The sequence below is a fragment of the Megalops cyprinoides genome, chromosome 3 (genome assembly GCF_013368585.1).
Source record: "Megalops cyprinoides isolate fMegCyp1 chromosome 3, fMegCyp1.pri, whole genome shotgun sequence".
Taxonomy (NCBI): domain Eukaryota; kingdom Metazoa; phylum Chordata; class Actinopteri; order Elopiformes; family Megalopidae; genus Megalops; species Megalops cyprinoides.
In genome coordinates, this window is record NC_050585.1 from 51947969 (window position 1) to 51965330 (window position 17362).

General features: G+C 47.3%; 1 protein-coding gene across 1 annotated transcript in view; it reads left to right on the forward strand.

Moving 5' to 3' along the window:
• LOC118775248 (GDNF family receptor alpha-4-like) overlaps nucleotides 1-16537 on the forward strand; it is a 22630-nt gene extending 6093 nt beyond the window's left edge. The window contains exons 2-8 of the mRNA XM_036525069.1: nucleotides 5739-6023; nucleotides 6830-6922; nucleotides 7856-8204; nucleotides 11886-11995; nucleotides 12252-12386; nucleotides 14669-14805; nucleotides 16289-16537. Coding sequence (XP_036380962.1) covers nucleotides 5739-6023; nucleotides 6830-6922; nucleotides 7856-8204; nucleotides 11886-11995; nucleotides 12252-12386; nucleotides 14669-14805; nucleotides 16289-16462 — 1283 coding nt within the window. The 3' untranslated portion in view covers nucleotides 16463-16537. The remainder of the gene's footprint in view (nucleotides 1-5738; nucleotides 6024-6829; nucleotides 6923-7855; nucleotides 8205-11885; nucleotides 11996-12251; nucleotides 12387-14668; nucleotides 14806-16288) is intronic.
• Nucleotides 16538-17362: the final 825 nt, after the last annotated feature.

Sequence of the window (17362 nt, forward strand, 5' to 3'; positions counted from 1 at the left end):
AGGAGTAAGGGCGTTCCTCTGACCAAATCCACAGTCAGGCTAATCTAATCATCCCTCTATACGATTGGCTGAAACAAACCACACCCCCTTTGCCTCAGCCAATGTGTGGTGAGTGTTCTGGTGTTCAGTATCTGCTGTGCATTACCCCGGTAGGTGCTACACATCGGTGGTGGCTGAACTGAGGACCCCCACACCTTCTCTGTAGAGGCCTGCGAGATCCACTAAAGACATTGTTTCACTGCGATCGATTATTATAATTACATGACTGATTACATTATTGGCATTTAGCAGATGCTCTTAGGCAGAATGACTTACATAGGTTAAACTTTTACATGATGTCCATTTACACAGTTGGATATTTACTGAGGCAAGTGTAGGTTAAGTGGAATCGAACCTGCAACCTTACGGCTATGAGTGCTGCTCTTTACCACTATGCTACTTATCTAAGCATGTACCCCCCTTCCATCAAATTTCACCCTTACACCCACCCCCCCCCCCCCCCCCCCTCAGGTTACTCAGCTTGTCTTTGAAACCATATCCAGGGCCGCCCTTTGACCCCCCCCCCCGCCCCCCCCCCCCCCCCCCGTATCCCCGGATCTCCCCCCTCCATCCGGATTTTATCACTGCAGTCAGTCAGGCTTGCTGGTGCTGTCCCTGTAGTGGAGACGCGGTGTTAAAATCAGTGTGATGAGTAATCACTGTTAATTGCGGGCTGTCGAGTGGGCGGGGCAGCCAGATCAGCCATTAGAGTTTCAGAAGAGAAACTTTTTCCCATTTGCGAAATTCAGCCCACTTTCATGGCGGAGGTGTCAATGGCAGGGTTTCGGTGGCCCTGGTCACTGTCCCCGTGAGCGCGTGGACATGTGTGTGTGTCTTTGTTTGTGCTTGTGTGCGTATGTGTGCGTATGTGTGCGTGCGTGCGTGTGCGTGCATGCGTGAATGCGTGTGTAAGCCTAAGCTCACGCTGGCTTGGTTCTGGTACAGAGACATTAACCTCCAGTATATCTGTGAGCCATGAAACCATCGGCTTTGCTTCACTGCTTATTAATGATCCTCTGTGATGGAAAAATCAATAACTTGCATTAAGACTAATATATCACAGAATTTAATGCATCCTCTGCAGTTTCCTCTCCTTTTCTTTCCTTCTTACCTTCCCTCTCTTTCTCCTCTCCTTGTCTCTGTATCTCTGATTGTGCATGTCTTTCCTCTGCCTTGAGTGTTGCGTGAGTGAGGAGAGTTGAGACTTGTTCATTTATCAGATATACAGCTGGGTATGTACTGAGCAGGGTTGGGAGGGTTACTTTAAAAATGTATTCCGATACAATTACTAATTACCTGTTAAGAAAATGTAGTCAGTAACCTAATCCAAGTATCACAACATTAAAGTAACGTAACTTGATTACTTTCCATTACTTTTGGATTGCCTCAATAACAGATATGACTGTAATGTTAATTAGGTAGCTAGCTAGCTAACAGTACTAAAGTTGTACAGGTTGAACAGGTTGCTTGCAGTGTCTGTGGTGAAATTAACTATTCGGTCAGAAGAGACGTGATGTGGCTGTATTAGTTTGATAGCTAGCTGGGTCTGGGGCTTGTGTTTTTACCCACGCACCATCGCGTCACCAGCATCATCACCTACAGTCCCAAAATATTTTTCAGTAGTAGTAGTAGTAGTATTGACAGGTTAGCTAGCTAACTAACGTTAACTTTAGCTAACTGGATTTCTGTGTAGCTAACGTTAACGGTTGGTCTTACCTGTAAATATTTCTTTAAATTAGATGTCGAGTCCTTGGATGATGACAGCATTTTCACAGCTGGAAGGCATAACTTGCACTGTAATGTAATGTTGTTCCCCTTTTCTGCTTTAAAGACAAACTAATGGCGAAATTTCCACCCAATGAGCATTTTCTTTCACTAGAGGCCATGATAATGAATTGGCAACTGTAAGATTGGCTATGGTTTCACTCCAGACCAGAGTGGTGTTGTGAGACTCGTTAGGTGTTGTAATGTGTGCGCATGTGCATGGTAGTATATCGTTCTTCATTTTAAAATGTATTTTAAAATTGTAATCCTGCTAATAATCCCCATTTTTACTAAATGTATCGGTAATCTGATTACGTCTTTTTTTCTGTAACTGTAACGGAATACAGTTTTACCTTTTTTTTATATCCTAATTACGTAACGCTGTTCCATGTATTCCGTTACTCCCCAAGCCTGGTACTAAAGTTGCAACTGTATAATGGATCAGGGTAACTTTCATCACATGCATCGTTGTTAAAACTACCAGGACCATAGTCCCCGGGTCTGGAAATCCTAGCAGCAGAGTTAAAAAGAAGCAGAGAAAATAGACATGAAAGCAATATGTATTTGGCTGTCACGTTTCTGTAATAGGTTCACAGTAAATCAGCACACAAACCTTTCTTCTCATTTGTAAAATGTGAGTCTGTTAGTCTGAATTTTCAACATCGTGCTTTGCAAATAAATGAATAATGTGCAGTAGATTGTTTCTAATTTGCCATTAATTTCTTTCGTTTTCTCGGTCTGTCTTGAATTTCTGTTTGAGTGTAACATACATGTTTTAATGTTTTATGCAAGTATACATTTTTACTTAATACAGAGATTTGAAAAAAAAAACAGCTGTGAAAAGGTATTTGACAGGCACATTACATGAAGTGCAAAACTGAAGTGCAAAAATGAGATGTATTTCAGTAGGACTGGCTTCAACAGCTTCACACACACACACACACACACACACACACACACACACACACACACACACACACAAACTCACACACACACACACACACACACACACACATACTCACGGGTTTTGCGGGCAAGCCCGTCCGCAGCAGCCAGGCTAATCTGTGAAACAGACGCAGACAGTGTTATCAGTGTTCAACAGCAGGTATGAAGCCCTGGCAGTCATACTGTAACTTTCTTTATTCAGGGGAGTGCAGGAAACAGCTCGATGGGTGTGTGGCCCCGGGTGGGACGGTAGGGCAAAGGTCAGGGGTCAGGAGTAAAGTGTGTGTGTGTGTGTGTGGGGGGGGGTAGAGGGAGGGAATGGGGGTGAGGAGGTTTGTCGGGGGGGGGGGGGGGGGGGGGGGGACTGAGAAGTGCAGTGGGGAGGAGACAGGTGAGTAGGGAGGTGGAGTAAAAGTGCTCATCCGTCCCCCTGCCAGTTTTATAAGCCTTCTCGTCTGCAATTCGTCCCTCTCTCCTCCCGGCAGTGATGTGCTCTTCCCTGTCCGTCGCACGTCTGTCTTATGTCTGTCCTGTGTCCTTCCTCCTCTACCCCTCCTCCTCTTCCTCTCCTTCACACGACACCTTACACAATCTTACACAAATCTGAGACTGAGATGGGGAATGTGTGTGTGTGTGTGTGTGTGTGTGTGTGTGTGTGTTTCAGATCACAATCAGAGCTTGGTCTGCAATGTGTATAATGATCTTGGTCTGTCATAATAATAATAATAATAATAATAATAATAATAATAATAAAGACTGAAGTTCCAAACAAAGATTTGGGAGGGAATTTTTGGTCAACACCCATGCAATTAACCAAACCTAGACAAACTGGTCCCTTCCACAGCTATAAAAATGCATCAGCTGCTGAGGGCATCCCTCCTCCACCCCATCCCCCTTTCTTTCCCTGTTTGCTGATGTCCTCGAGGTCAGCAACCTTGGCCCACAGCCGGGTGTGATCCCTTCATCATACTTAAAGCCAAATACAGTGCCACTACAACCACATCAAACACAACCTTTACTGTTTGAACGTATGGAAATTCATATCTGCTGAATATGTGAATATGCGCTTACTGGTGAGGCTAGTAACGAGCTGCTGGTCGTCCTAATATGGTTTCAGGTGAATATGTGTTTCAGTTTTTTTATTATTATTTTTTTACAGAAGCACAGAAGTAAGCACTCAATACAAATGGTGTTCCAGTTACAGAAGTAACTGGTTTCTTGGTGTAATAGCTGATGAAAACTTTGTTGAATTTATTTGTTAAAAGAAGAAAACATTCATATTAAACAAAATGTTTTTCTATTCCTCGATTAAGATGTTTCATAACAATAAATCAGTCTTATCTAACTTTATCGTTCTTACTGTAATATAATCTGGTCTAGCACCCTGTCATCTTATCTAAAAAAATTCATTCTCTTCAGGAAAAAATTGGAAGAATCACTACATTCCCTGGTCTCCCTCATGAACAGGCTGCTCCATTATTGAAGACTTCTGTCTGTTTCTGATCTCAACAAATTTCAAAGGTGTATTTTCATGAAGGCCCCTTCATTCAGAGAGAACCAACCAAAGTGCTTTCTGGAAAATTTTCATTTCAAGTTGCAATTTCATTCATATATAAGCAGACCCACTAATAAATGGCATCTTGTATACTTCTGTGAGTGTGTGTGTGTGTGCATAAGTTTGAGTGTGCGTGTTTGTGAGTGTGTGTGAGAGAGAGTGTGTATTTGTGTATGTGTGTGTCTGTGTATGCCTGTGTGTGTATGCACGTGAGAGTGTGTATGCATGTGTATGCGTGTGTGTGTGTGTCTGTGTATGTACATGTGTATGCGTGTGTGTGTGTGTCTGTGTATGTACATGTGTATGCGTGTGTATGTGCACGTATGGGCATGTGAGTGTGTATTTGTGCATGCATGCACATGCCTGTGTGAGTGTATATGTGTGTGTTAGTACGTGCATGTGTATGCGCGTGTATATGTGTGTGTGTATGTGCATGTGTATGCGCGTGTATATGTGTGTGTGTATGTACATGTGTATGCGCGTGTATATGTGTGTGTGTGTGTGCATGTGTATGCGTGTGTATATGTGTGTCTGTGTGTGCATGTGTATGCGCGTGTATATGTGTGTGTGTATGTGCATGTGTATGCGCGTGTATATGTGTGTGTGTATGTGCATGTGTATGCGTGTGTGTGTATGCGCGTGTATATATGTGTGTGTATGTGCATGTGTATGCGCGTGTATATGTGTGTGTGTGTGTATGTGCGTGTATATGTGTGTGTTAGTACGTGCATGTGTGTGGCGTCACGCTGGCCGTTGCTTGTTCGATGTGCTGCGTTTGAGCGTGGGCCGGTAGCCCCGTGGGGCTGTGTGATGGTAGCCGCAGCGTGTGTGTGCTCTCACAGCCAGTGTGAGCTTAATTGGATGGTGTAGCTATTTAATCACGGTGCCAGTCGGGGAGCCAGCGTGCATTCAGCTGCAGCGGCAGTCCCAGGGAGAGAATGTAATCTGGGCATCTAACGCTGATCTGCTGCTTAACTCTGACGCCTAATCAGGAAGTGCTCGTCCCAACAACCTTTAACTGAGATACAACTCAGATGCCTCAGTGAAAGCTTTACTACAACCTGCACCTCACCAGACACAAAGGAGCAGTTTATTCCTAATTCAGTGCGAAAATGTAGACATCTCAGAACAGAATTAATCTGTTTCCACAATTTCCTCATCCAGGTTGACATGCTTATTCTACATCATTTTCACATCTTTATTTTGCATGTTTTTACAGCTGAATATTTACTAAACAGGTTAAGGTTCTGGTTAAGGAATTGTTTCAGGTCAAGGACTTCTAAGGTGACATCAGAGTACAATGGCAATGCCACACCATGGAACTGAGCCTGCAACCTCCCAATTGCTCACACCACAATAATACACTGCTGCACACAGTGAGATGCTTGTCATTTCTCCATCCTGCTGTGGCTCACTGTCGCCCCCTGCCTTCCAGGAAGTGTGCAGGCCTCCACGTCCGTGTCCTCGCCATCGATGGACTGCTTGGAGGCGGAGCAAGGCTGCGTGCTGGATCCCGGGTGCAAGCTGGCCTATCGGGAGCTGGAGTACTGCGTGGCCGAGCAGGCGGTGTCCCCGTTAGGGGCGGAGACGGAGCGGGAGTGCCTGCAGGCCCAGAGCTCCCTGCAGCAGTACCGCCCCCTGCTGGCCTGCAAGTGCCAGCGTGGGTCGCGGAGGGAGGAGTCCTGCCTGAGGGTCTACTGGACTGTGCGGTTCCTACAGGGTGAGTGTGTGTGTCTGTGTGTGTGTGTGTGTGCGTGCACGTGTGTGTGTGTGTGTGTGTGTGTGTGTGCGGGTGTGTGTGTGCGTGCGTGCGTGCGTGTGTGTGTGTGTGTGTGTGTGCGTGCTCGTGTGTGTGTGTGTGTGTGTGTGTGTGTGCGTGCGTGTGGGAGGGGGGTGTGGATGTGCTGCTTGACTCTGCATATATGCGTGCATATGTTATTTTCCTGTGTGTGCATGTGCGTGTGTGTGTGTCATACTGGCATCTCCAGTTCATTTTAAATGGAGTAGGTCAACCGTTTGTTATAATGTTAAATCTGAGCTCCACCGTGTCTCTTACAATTAAAAGTATTTCATGTAGCGCAGGTGATAATGAATGAATATGAATATGCTCCATAGCTTCAGTTGACCCGGTCCAGTGGAAAGAGATGAGCTGTGGATGAGTGGTGCTTATTTAGACTGAAACAGCTGTTTGCCACAAACAGCAGGTTCAGTCTGATATATTAACAGCGTGTAGGTATACTGTATGTGCAATGCATGGGGTGGCACTGTAGCATAGTGGTTAAGTAGCAGGACTTGTAACCGAAAGGGTGCTGGTTTGATTCCCCACTGGAGCACTGCTGCTGTACCCTTGGGCAATGTATCCAATCCAGAATTACCCAGTAAATATCCAAATGTATATATGGATAATGTAAAAGCTGTTACTTATGTAACTCTCTGGATAAGAGCGTTTGCTAAATGCCAATAATGAAATATAGTATGGTGTGTGTGTGTGTGTAATGACCTCTGCCTCGGCTCTCTGCCTCTCAGGATATGATGAGGTTGAGGTGTCCCCTTATGAGGACCTGGGCCAGGAGCTCGTGAGGAATATTGAAATTTCGCGAATGGCTTCCATAGTGTCAGGTACCGTCACCTTAGACAACAGTCTCTCCCCTTTGGCATCATTTAATTATTATTATTTTTTCTTTTTACAAAAGCAACTACTCCGAAGCATGACTTTGCTTGAAAGGCATTCATTAAAAATATGCTGCAGTGTTGTGACTCTCTCTGAAATGATCCTTCCCTCTGTTCCCCTCCTCCTTGTGCCTGTCTCTCTCCTCCGCTGGCTTATTTTCTCCCTCTGCTGGTGCCCCTTCCTGTTTCTTCCTGTCTCTCCTCTGTCCTGTCAACACTTCCCTCCCCTCCCCTCCCCCCTCCCTCTCTCCTTCCCTGACTCCCCCTCCCTCTCTCCTCCTCTCTCATCACTTTTTCTCCCTGACCTCCCTCAAACTTCTCCCATATTCCTCCTCTTCCTCCCTTCCTCTTGCCCTCCTCCTCTCCCTCTTCTTTTCTCCCTTTCTTCTCTTTTCTATCTCTCCCTCTCTCCCTCTCTTCCTCCTTCTTTTCCCAATCCCCCATCTTCCTCCCTCTCCTCACTCTCTCCTTCCCTTATTCTCTCTCTATTTCCTTCTCCCCTTCTTTTTGCTCTCCCTAACCCTTTCTTTCCCTCTCTGACTCCCTTCCTCTCTTCCTTATTCCTACCCCCTCTCTCTCTCTCTCTCTCCCTCTCTCTCTCTCCCTCTCTCCCTCTCTTCCTCCCTCTCTCTCTCTCTCTCTCCCCCTCTCTCCCTCTCTTCCTCCCTCTCTCTCTCTCTCTCTCTTTCTCCCTCCCTCTCTCTCTCTCTCCCTCCCTCTCTCCCTCTCTTCCTCCCTCTCTCTCTCTCCCTCTCTCTCTCTCCCTCTCTCCCTCTCTCTCTCCCTCCCTCCCTCTCTCTCTCTCTCTCTCTCTCTCTCTCTCTCCCTCTCTCCCTCTCTCTCTCCCTCTCTCCCTCTCTCTTTCCCTCCCTCCTTCCCCAGCCTCCTCCCTCCCTCTGGACCGGCAGAACCAGTGCCTGAAGGCGGCGCAGGACTGCGGGCTGTATGAGAAGTGCGGCTCTCTGCGCTCGGAGTACGTGGTGGCGTGCACCAAGCGGGCGCCCGGCTCCGACCACTGCAACCGGCAGAAGTGCCACCGGGCGCTGCGGCGCTTCCTGGAGCGCGTGCCGGAGGAGTACAGCTTCGGCGTCCTCTTCTGCCCCTGCAGCGACCCGCTGTGCGGGGAGCGCCGCCGCAAGACCATCGTGCCCTCCTGCTCCTACGAGGAGCGGGACGGCAAGCCCAACTGCCTCAGCCTGCAGGGCTACTGCATGAAGGACGAACTGTGCAGGTGGGGACAGGCCTGGCGTACAGACACACACACACACACACACACACACACATGCATAGACATACACTCACACACACAGACAGACACACACATAGACATGCACACTCACACACACACACACACACACGCCCACTAACGCATACAGACACACGCATAGACATGCACAGTCACACACACACACCCCCACTAACGCATACAGACACACGCATAGACATGCACTCACTCACATACACGCACACACACACACGCACGCATAGACCTACATACACACACACACTGTCACACACACACATTCACACACACACACACAGACATACGCTGTGACTCACAAACACACACACACTAATATACCCACTAACCCACTAATGCATACAGACACACGTAGAGACATGCACACTCACTCACACACACACACACATACACCCACCAACACACACACACACACACACACACACACACACACACACAGACATAGACACAACCACACACACCCACACGCGCACGCACTAACACACGCACACAGACACACATGCATAGACACACACACATACACACACGCATTCACACACACAGACACATGAATAGACATATGGACACACTTGCATACACTCACACACACACACACTCGCTCATACACACAGACACACACGGAGCCACAGTGGTGTTTTTAAGAGTTAGAGGTTGCAGAGAGAACGGTGTTTGCTACAGTACGGCCGGTCGCAGGAGTAGTGGGTTGAATTAGAGGACGTCATTACTTTCATATAATTGGCTCAGTGAGACCCGGGAGGCCGAGCTGCAGATCAATCAGAAACTCACAGTGTAACGCCAGCGTTTGCCAAGGTCTGTCTGGCCTTGGCTCTCCTTCACATGACATGGGGCTGTCTCAGTAGCAGGTGACTGACATTGGGCTCAAAGACGACGAGAATTACACACACACACCGATTCCTTTAAAGGGAAATACACACACGCACGCGCACACACACACACACACACACACACACACACACACACACAAACACAAACTCTCACTAAGACACACACATGTACACCCACTAACACACTCACGCACGCACGCACGCACGCACGCACGCACACACACACAAACACATACTCTCACTAAGACACACATATACACCCACGCACGCACGCACGCACACACACACACAGACACACACACACACACACTCTCACTAAGACACACACTCTCACTCACACACATACACACACTCACTAACACACACTACCACGTATTGGTACTATCATGTGCTGTCAAACCCTGGCTAGAACAAAGGTATCCCAAAGACTTCGCTCTCCACAGCGAAATGCTCTGATTGGTTCACAGCGCATGTTGTCCTGTCCCCGGTTTGGGGTTCACAAACCCCCACTCTCCTGCCATTATTTTACATAACCATGAACCACCCTTCCGTGGAATGCATTCATATTGCCCCTGCACCTGAGACAATACAATTACATTGTGTCATGGAATCCCAGTCACAAATCATTCATCCTCTAGCTCAGGAATGGAATAAAGAGACATATTTATAACTCAGTTATAATATTTATGACTCATTTTCATATAAAAATATATGAAAAAAAATCCAATTTTATTCACAGCTGACAGATTCTTTTTAAAAAGGGACGCTCTGTAATATTAAAAATAAAATTTGATCTGTTTCTATCTGTGTGTTTTAAGTAGCGCAGCAGGAAAGATGCATATTGTAACCATCACTCATGTGAATGACAGCTCCTACTCCAGAGAAATTTGCACTTTTGTCGATTGCCAAGTCACACTGACTAAAATGTAAACACAATTCTATACAAATGACACAAAAATCATTGAAATAAACCCTTGAAATAAAATTCCGCTCTTCATTGAGGTGGTAGGAATATTACCACCACCCGGATGACCAGACGTCCTTGAGTGAATGCTGGCTGTCAGGCAGTCATATATGAGGGTGTGTCACTGCAAGAAATTTTTCTCCTCTTTGCATTGCGTGGAAAAACATCCAGTATGACCTGGATGAGGATGCCGATTTTTTCTTTGGTATATTTTAGTTATATTGATGTTTTAGAGTATGTTGATAGTTGTAATGCTATTGGGGCATTGTACTATAGTACTTTCTGATAGAACTTTCTGATAGAAAGAACTTTCTGTGACAGTTGTGCTGGTTTGGTAGACTTATTTGATTTTGTGGCATGTACCTAATGTTTTGAGTGTCTTACTCCATTTTGAAAGTGAAATGTGTTATTTTGGCCAACACGATTCAGTTTTGGGGACTGTTAACTGTTTTGCCAAAGTGATTTCTGTGTGGAGAAATGTGCTCGAGTAAAACTGTGATCTCAGTGTCAATTAGTCCTCAGAAGTGGAACTGATATAGTGTGGATGTTAGCTCATTCTGCTGTGTAAGCTCAAGTTCAAAGGAGCATAAGTTCACAGCACTGTCAGTTCACAGGAGCTTCGTTAGATTTTATTCCGGAGCACGCAGAAAAATGGCTTTGATATGATGGTGGAGGAATGCGCTGGTCCAGTGACATCTAAGGGTTTCTTCTTGTGAGGAAGGTGGGCAGTGCTTCTCAAAAGAACAGAAAGACATTGGCCAGCTTCCTTACAGTTCTGCCCAGATCAAGACGCATGAATCAGGGTGTTGACATGAGCAAGTAATCTAGCTGTTTCTTGTAAATCCTGAGTTATGTATTGTATGATTTTGAGAGATTTTTGATTTTTGTTCTGGGAATATTGTGGGTCTGATGCAACTGTGTAGGCGTCAGGAGACGGGGAATCCCAAATGTGTTATTTCAGGATGGCCCCAATAAGCGTGCATTCATTTCACATATTTTTGCTTGAAAAATGTTTTATGAATCAAGCTTTCATTAACGAACTGAGGCCACATATTGAGGTTATTTCAATAATTAAGTATTTACTGTTTGCAAGTATATAAATATAACATGTAAATATGGATGACTATGCCTTTGAAAGAGCATGCAAATTACAGTTATGTTATATCTATGTATTCATCTGGCCATTTTGAGAAAGTTCTTTTTGTATGTCTTGCACAAGAGTTTTAATTTAGCTTTTTCTCAATGCCTGATTGAGACTGAACAGTGATTAAAGAATCTTGAATATGCCTCACTTCAAAACAATAACTCAAATTAATAGCACGGTGAAGGTATGCTAATTCACGGCTCCATTCTTCTCCTTCTCTTTGTTTTTAGCGGTAATTGATGTGAGTTTGCCTCATGGTGCATGCTGAACATTCTGCATCACCCATTAAACTGTGAGATAATGCGATGAGCGGGAACGTCCTCGGAATGTGTTCATTTGTTTGTTTTAGCGTAGGAGTTTGACCGGAGTTTTAGATCACGAGCCGCGCGCAGTTACCAAACGTAGCTGATGAGTTGTGATGAGTCTGACAGTGCTTTAGGAAGGCCTGGGTTTGTGTGTACTTGTTGGTGTGTTGGCGGGGGGCGTGTCTGTGTCGCTGCCCCCTGATGGTGCTTGCTGGAATGGGGCTGTATTTAAGGCCTGCGTGCATGATGTTTTCACATTCCAGACACTGATGAAAGTCATTAACTTACAGATGTGAGATTTGTGTTTTTCCCCTTTGTGTGTGTGTGTGTGTGTGTGTGTGTGTGTGTGTGTGTGTGTGTGTGTGTGTGTGTGTGTGTGTGTGTGTGTCTCAGGTCCAGACTGGCTGATTTCCAGCATAACTGCCACCCGTCCCCTCATTCTCCATCCGGCTGCCTGCGGGAGAGTGGAGCAGTGTGCCTGAAGGCCTATGCCGGGCTCATAGGTGAGAGAGAGAGAGAGAGAGAGAGAGAGGGGGAGAGAGAGAGGGAGAGAGAGAGGGGGAGAGAGAGAGAGAGAGGGGGGGGGGGGGGGGAGAGAGAGAGGGAGCGAGACAGAGACACAGAGAGACGGAAAGAGAGAGAGAGACAGAGAGAGAAAGGGGAAGGAGAAGGAGGAGAGAGAGAGAAAGAGGGGGAAGGAGAGGGAGAGAAAGGAGAGAGAGAGACATCACTGACCTCTGCTTTTCCCCCTCCCCCCAGGCACCATCATGACGCCCAACTACGTGAGTAACGACAGTGTGGAGGTGTCTCAGTGGTGCAGCTGTGAGGGCAGCGGGAACCAGCTGCCGGACTGCCTGAGGGTGCAGGAGCTGTTCGGCAGCAACGCCTGCCTGCGTGAGTCAGACCAGGGGGCTGGGGGGACACACCCACACATGCAGCCAGACTCACACACACTCACCTTCTCACACGGTCAAACACACACACTCACCTTCTCACACAGTCAAACACACACACTCACCTTCTCACCCGGTCAAACACACATGCTCACCTTCTCACACAGTCAAACACACACGCTCACCTTCTCACACATTCAAACACACACACACACACACACACACACACACACACACTCACTCACCTTCTCAAACATTCAAACACATACACTCACCTTCTCACACGGTCAAACACACACACTCACCTTCTCACACGGTCAAACACACACACTCACCTTCTCACACATTCAAACACACACACTCACCTTCTCACACACTCAAACACACACACACACACACACTCAAACACACAGACACACTCACCTTCTCACACATTCAAACACACACACTCACCTTCTCACACACTCAAACACACACACACACACACACACACTCACTCACCTTCTCACACACTCAAACACACAGACACACTCACCTTCTCACACATTCAAACACACACACTCACCCCCTCACATGGTCAAACACACACACAGTCATCTCCCAACACAGTCAAACACACATGAAATCACAGTCATGCAGCACCACTTCAGGCTTGGTGTGTGTGATCTGATCCAGTAAAATCAGGTGGATCAATCTCCTCCTGAGTAACACCATGGACCTGCTTCCTCTCTCCCCTTTAAAGAGGGGAATTGAGGGTAATAGAACTGCGACAGCCTGATGTTCTGTCTGGGGGGTGTGTGTGTACATCACGCTGATTCACAGCACAGGAATGGGGGTACACTCAGACGCCATGGGCCTCTGCACTCAGAAACAGTCCTGTACACATGCTGGCGTGACGATACTGACACAGTGAGTCACACTTGCTAATCCAGGGGCACACTCCTCCTCTGGTCTGACAGCCAGACACCTGGTCATACTGGCTGACTGCCGCCACGCTAAGATTTCCAGAACGCTGGAATCCGGGGGTCGACAACGTTATGATGCAACTTTACCTGTAACCTTGAAATAGTAAATAGAACAAAAATAAAATCTCTCCACGCCCTGTGGGGCTCTGGGTAGAATTCTTTGATATTCTGACAGTGTTCAGTTTTAATGGCAATGGTGAAGAGAGGTGTTTAAGCAGCGTGGCTCAGAAGAAGAGGTTGCGGGTTCAGGTCTCCGACGGGCGGCAGCTCCTCCGAGTCTCTGCAGTCAGCCTGAGTTACGTCAGTTAGATTTATAGCCCGTGTTCAGGAACGTGACCCCTGCTTACAGCATTGCATTATGGGAGGACACCAGTATCAACTTTTATTATTATTACACAGAATGTGCCCTGTTCCAGACAGCATGCTGACATTCCTAGTAAAATATTGAAGGGTGGCAGTGCATCAGTGTATCAAAGACGGAGAACTTCTATTAAATTTTAATGTGGCGTCATGATTTTAAGATGAGGCCTTATTGCACTTTACTGTTATAGCACATTGAGTAATTAATTATTATTAATTAATTAATCTCCCAACATGGACTCACTGTGGTGAGACAGACGCCACCAGAGCAATGCAGGTCAGAATCAGTGACCTCAGTTTAGACTCAGTTTAGACTGTGGGGGCCACAGGAACAGCTGTTAGTGTAGCAGACTGACAGCCTACACGCTAACATTGCTAGCCGCACACGACCTGCTAACTGACGACCTCGCTGACCTCACCTGTCGGTGTGCCGCGGTGATGGTGATGCCATTGAGAGCTGTCACCATGCCGACCGCTACGCTCTGCTACCGAGCGGTGTCTGCTGGTCCTGTCGCATTGCAGCGTGAAATCGCTATCCAGAACTTTCTCCGCCGTTGTCCCCTAATGGTGGAATGAACTTCCACACTTCATCCATTCTGCTGAGTCCCTCTCTGTCTTCAAGAAACATCTAAAGACACAGCTCTTCTGCTCTCACCTGAACACCTGAAACAGTACGCCCTAAAAAGTAATTTCTCATGTCCCAAAACTGTTTCCCTATTTAAAAAAGAAAATGTAATCTAATAGTTTAACACACTCATTATCACTACCAGCTAGCTTGTACCTTGTCTGGAAACCTGGTCATGCAGTGCTTCTAGTATTGTTGACTCCTTATGGTTTTTTGCTTTGTAGTACTCTGCCTCACTTGTACGTCGCTTTGGATAAAAGCATCTGCCAAATGAATAAATATAAATGTAAATGTAAATGTAGGTAACCGGCTGCATTTCTGACGTTCTCTCAGGGAGCGCCATCAGCGCTTTCGGGACCTTACCCCCCCGGCTCGGGGAGAGCACCCCTCCGGCGGCCCCGCACCCCTCCCCTCACATCCAGCACGGCAGCGGTAACCGTGACGATGGCGTGCTGCAGGACATCAACACCGTGAGTACCCTCCTCCGCGATTGGGCGAGGCTCCTCACGCCCCACAGCCATTGGCCACGCTGCCTCGGTCGCTATCGGCGACGGCCAATCGTTGCGAATCCTGAACGCGGGCCACGCTAGCTGTGGGGTAAATTTCACAGACAGCGGGTGACTCGTAAATGCATGGAATATCTTACCAGGAGCAGCACTGGAATGAAAGTTCCAGAGCGTTCAACACCAGGCTGAACACAGTGCTACCTACACTCTACACTGCAGACAGAACGATGAGCCTGGCTGGCCTGAATTACCTATTCTCACCATTGCTCTTCTGTACGTTCCTCTGTTCTCTGAGTCACTTGGTTTTATTGAATGGTTAATTGAATCCTGATCTGGATTTTGCCTGTCGAAAGTGATCTGCAGATCTCTTGTGACATGTATGCGATGGCGGAGATGTGGCTTGTGTTGGCGGACAGACAAATATAAGGTGGACTTCTTTCAGGTTATTGTTTCCTAATATGTCTTTCACGAGAGAAAGATACAGAACTCTTATGTCTAGAAGGATATGCAGTTATAGCAGATATACTGTCAGAGATAGACGTGAAAGCCAGATCAGTATTCAGCTCACAGCCCAATCGGATCTCATGAAATCTCATTACTCGAGCTCTGCTGGAGGGAGAGGTGGCGGACACGGGGGGTACCCCCTGCAAGCAGTACCGCTGACGCCGCGGGCCGCTAACCGTGCGCTGGCCTGGACGACACGCCACGAACACGTGCGGCGGGACACGAGCCGCCCTGAGCGCAGCACTCCTCCCCTCTCTCGCTCCCTCGCTCCTTTCTTCCTCCCCGCCCTCCCTCTCTCCTCCCGCTTTGTGTGAGAGGATTAGCCCAAGGTGTTTGCGGCAGGCGGTGCATCAATCAGCCTTGTGTTAATATTCATTTATTCATACCCATCTGTCTCCCTCCCTCCCTCCCTCCCTCCCTCCCTCTCTCTCTCGCTCTCCCTCTCTCTCTCCATTCTAATCCCTCTGACTCTCCTTCCTGCTCCCTTTCCCTACAATCCCACACATCGTTCATTCGCTCTTTCACTCTCCTTCAACCCACTGTCTTTTCCTCTTCTCCTCACCCCTCATCCCTCTTTTTTTCTGACATCCATCTCCATCTTTCTTTTCACTCATGCCATGCACTGCGGACACACTGTAGTCTTCATTCTTCTCTTTGTGTCATTCACTCCTTCTCTCTCTACCGCCTTTCCATTTTTCCTCTGTCTCCCTCTCTCTTTTGGGCTTTTCCACTCTCTAAATTCCTTTCTTTGGCTGTAAAAAAGAAATGATAGTGTCCCTCACTCACTCGCTCACTCACTCACTCACTGGTGCATAAAGTGGCTCCCGCAATGTAGTAGCAGTACCCTCTTTGTACCACTAGATGGCATAAATCACATAAAAGCCATAAATCACAGAGATCCACTTAAGCACAGTGTCTCCGCTTGCTCTTGTTTCTTCCTCAGGTGGAGGACACTGAGGAGGAAGAGGAGGGAGGGGAGTTCAACGTGATCCCTCCGTACTCTGAAAAGGAGTCGAACCTACGGTCCGGGACCCAGGGGGGTTGCAGGGGGGCTACGGTTCCGGCCACATCTCTGCTGCTCCTGCTGCTACTCATGGGCACACTGAGCTGGGGTTGACGGGGGTCGGGGACCCCCCCTAAGCCTCCCTCCATACAAACACACTTACTCACTCACTCACTCACTCACGCATACAGACACTCACTCACTCACTCACTAATGCACTCATTCACACAGTGACAGTGAGAATGAGAGATGGGGAGGAAAAGGACACAGAATAGGGGAAAGCGAGGGAGCGAGGAAGAAGAGGATAGGAATCTTCCCATCTTCTCTCCTCTCTCATCTTTCTCTCTCCTTTTTATAATCTTACAAGGAATCTTTACAGGTCAGCCCCCTTCCCTGTCCTTCCTCGTCCTCCCCCAAGTAAGGAAGGCTGTGGAATGATAATCAGCCAATAATAGTGCAGTACTTAACCCTGCGTGCAGCTGAATAACCTAATCATCCAATCAGAGTGAGGTACATAACCCCACGTGAAGCTGAATAACCTAATCATCCAATCAGAGTGAGGTACATAACCCCACGTGAAGCTGAATAACCTAATCAGCCAATTACAGTGTGGCACGTGACCTCTTGTGCATCTGAATAACCTAATCAGCCAATCACGGCACAGTACATATCACTTGCAGCTGAATTGCTGATGCTAACTGATAACTGAGCTGTCTGACTGATGGGCTAATGTCAGGGTAGAGTCTGGATGAATCTGGTGATGACATGGCACCTTCTTCAGATTGACTGTCCAGCATTAGTTCCCCCTGGCTCCAGAGCTCTGGGTGAGGGCTTCCAGCTGCAGCAGCTACAGGCAAATGCAGCTGTGTGAATAGTCACTAGCTAATGCCGCAGTGTCTGCTTTGGGGTCTTGATTTTTATTCTGTGTCGTGCCGTAAGTGCAGAACCCTTGAAAAACAACAGGAAGTGGAAGTCAGTGATTTTTGACACACTTCTCCTTCCTCTGTGCTTCCT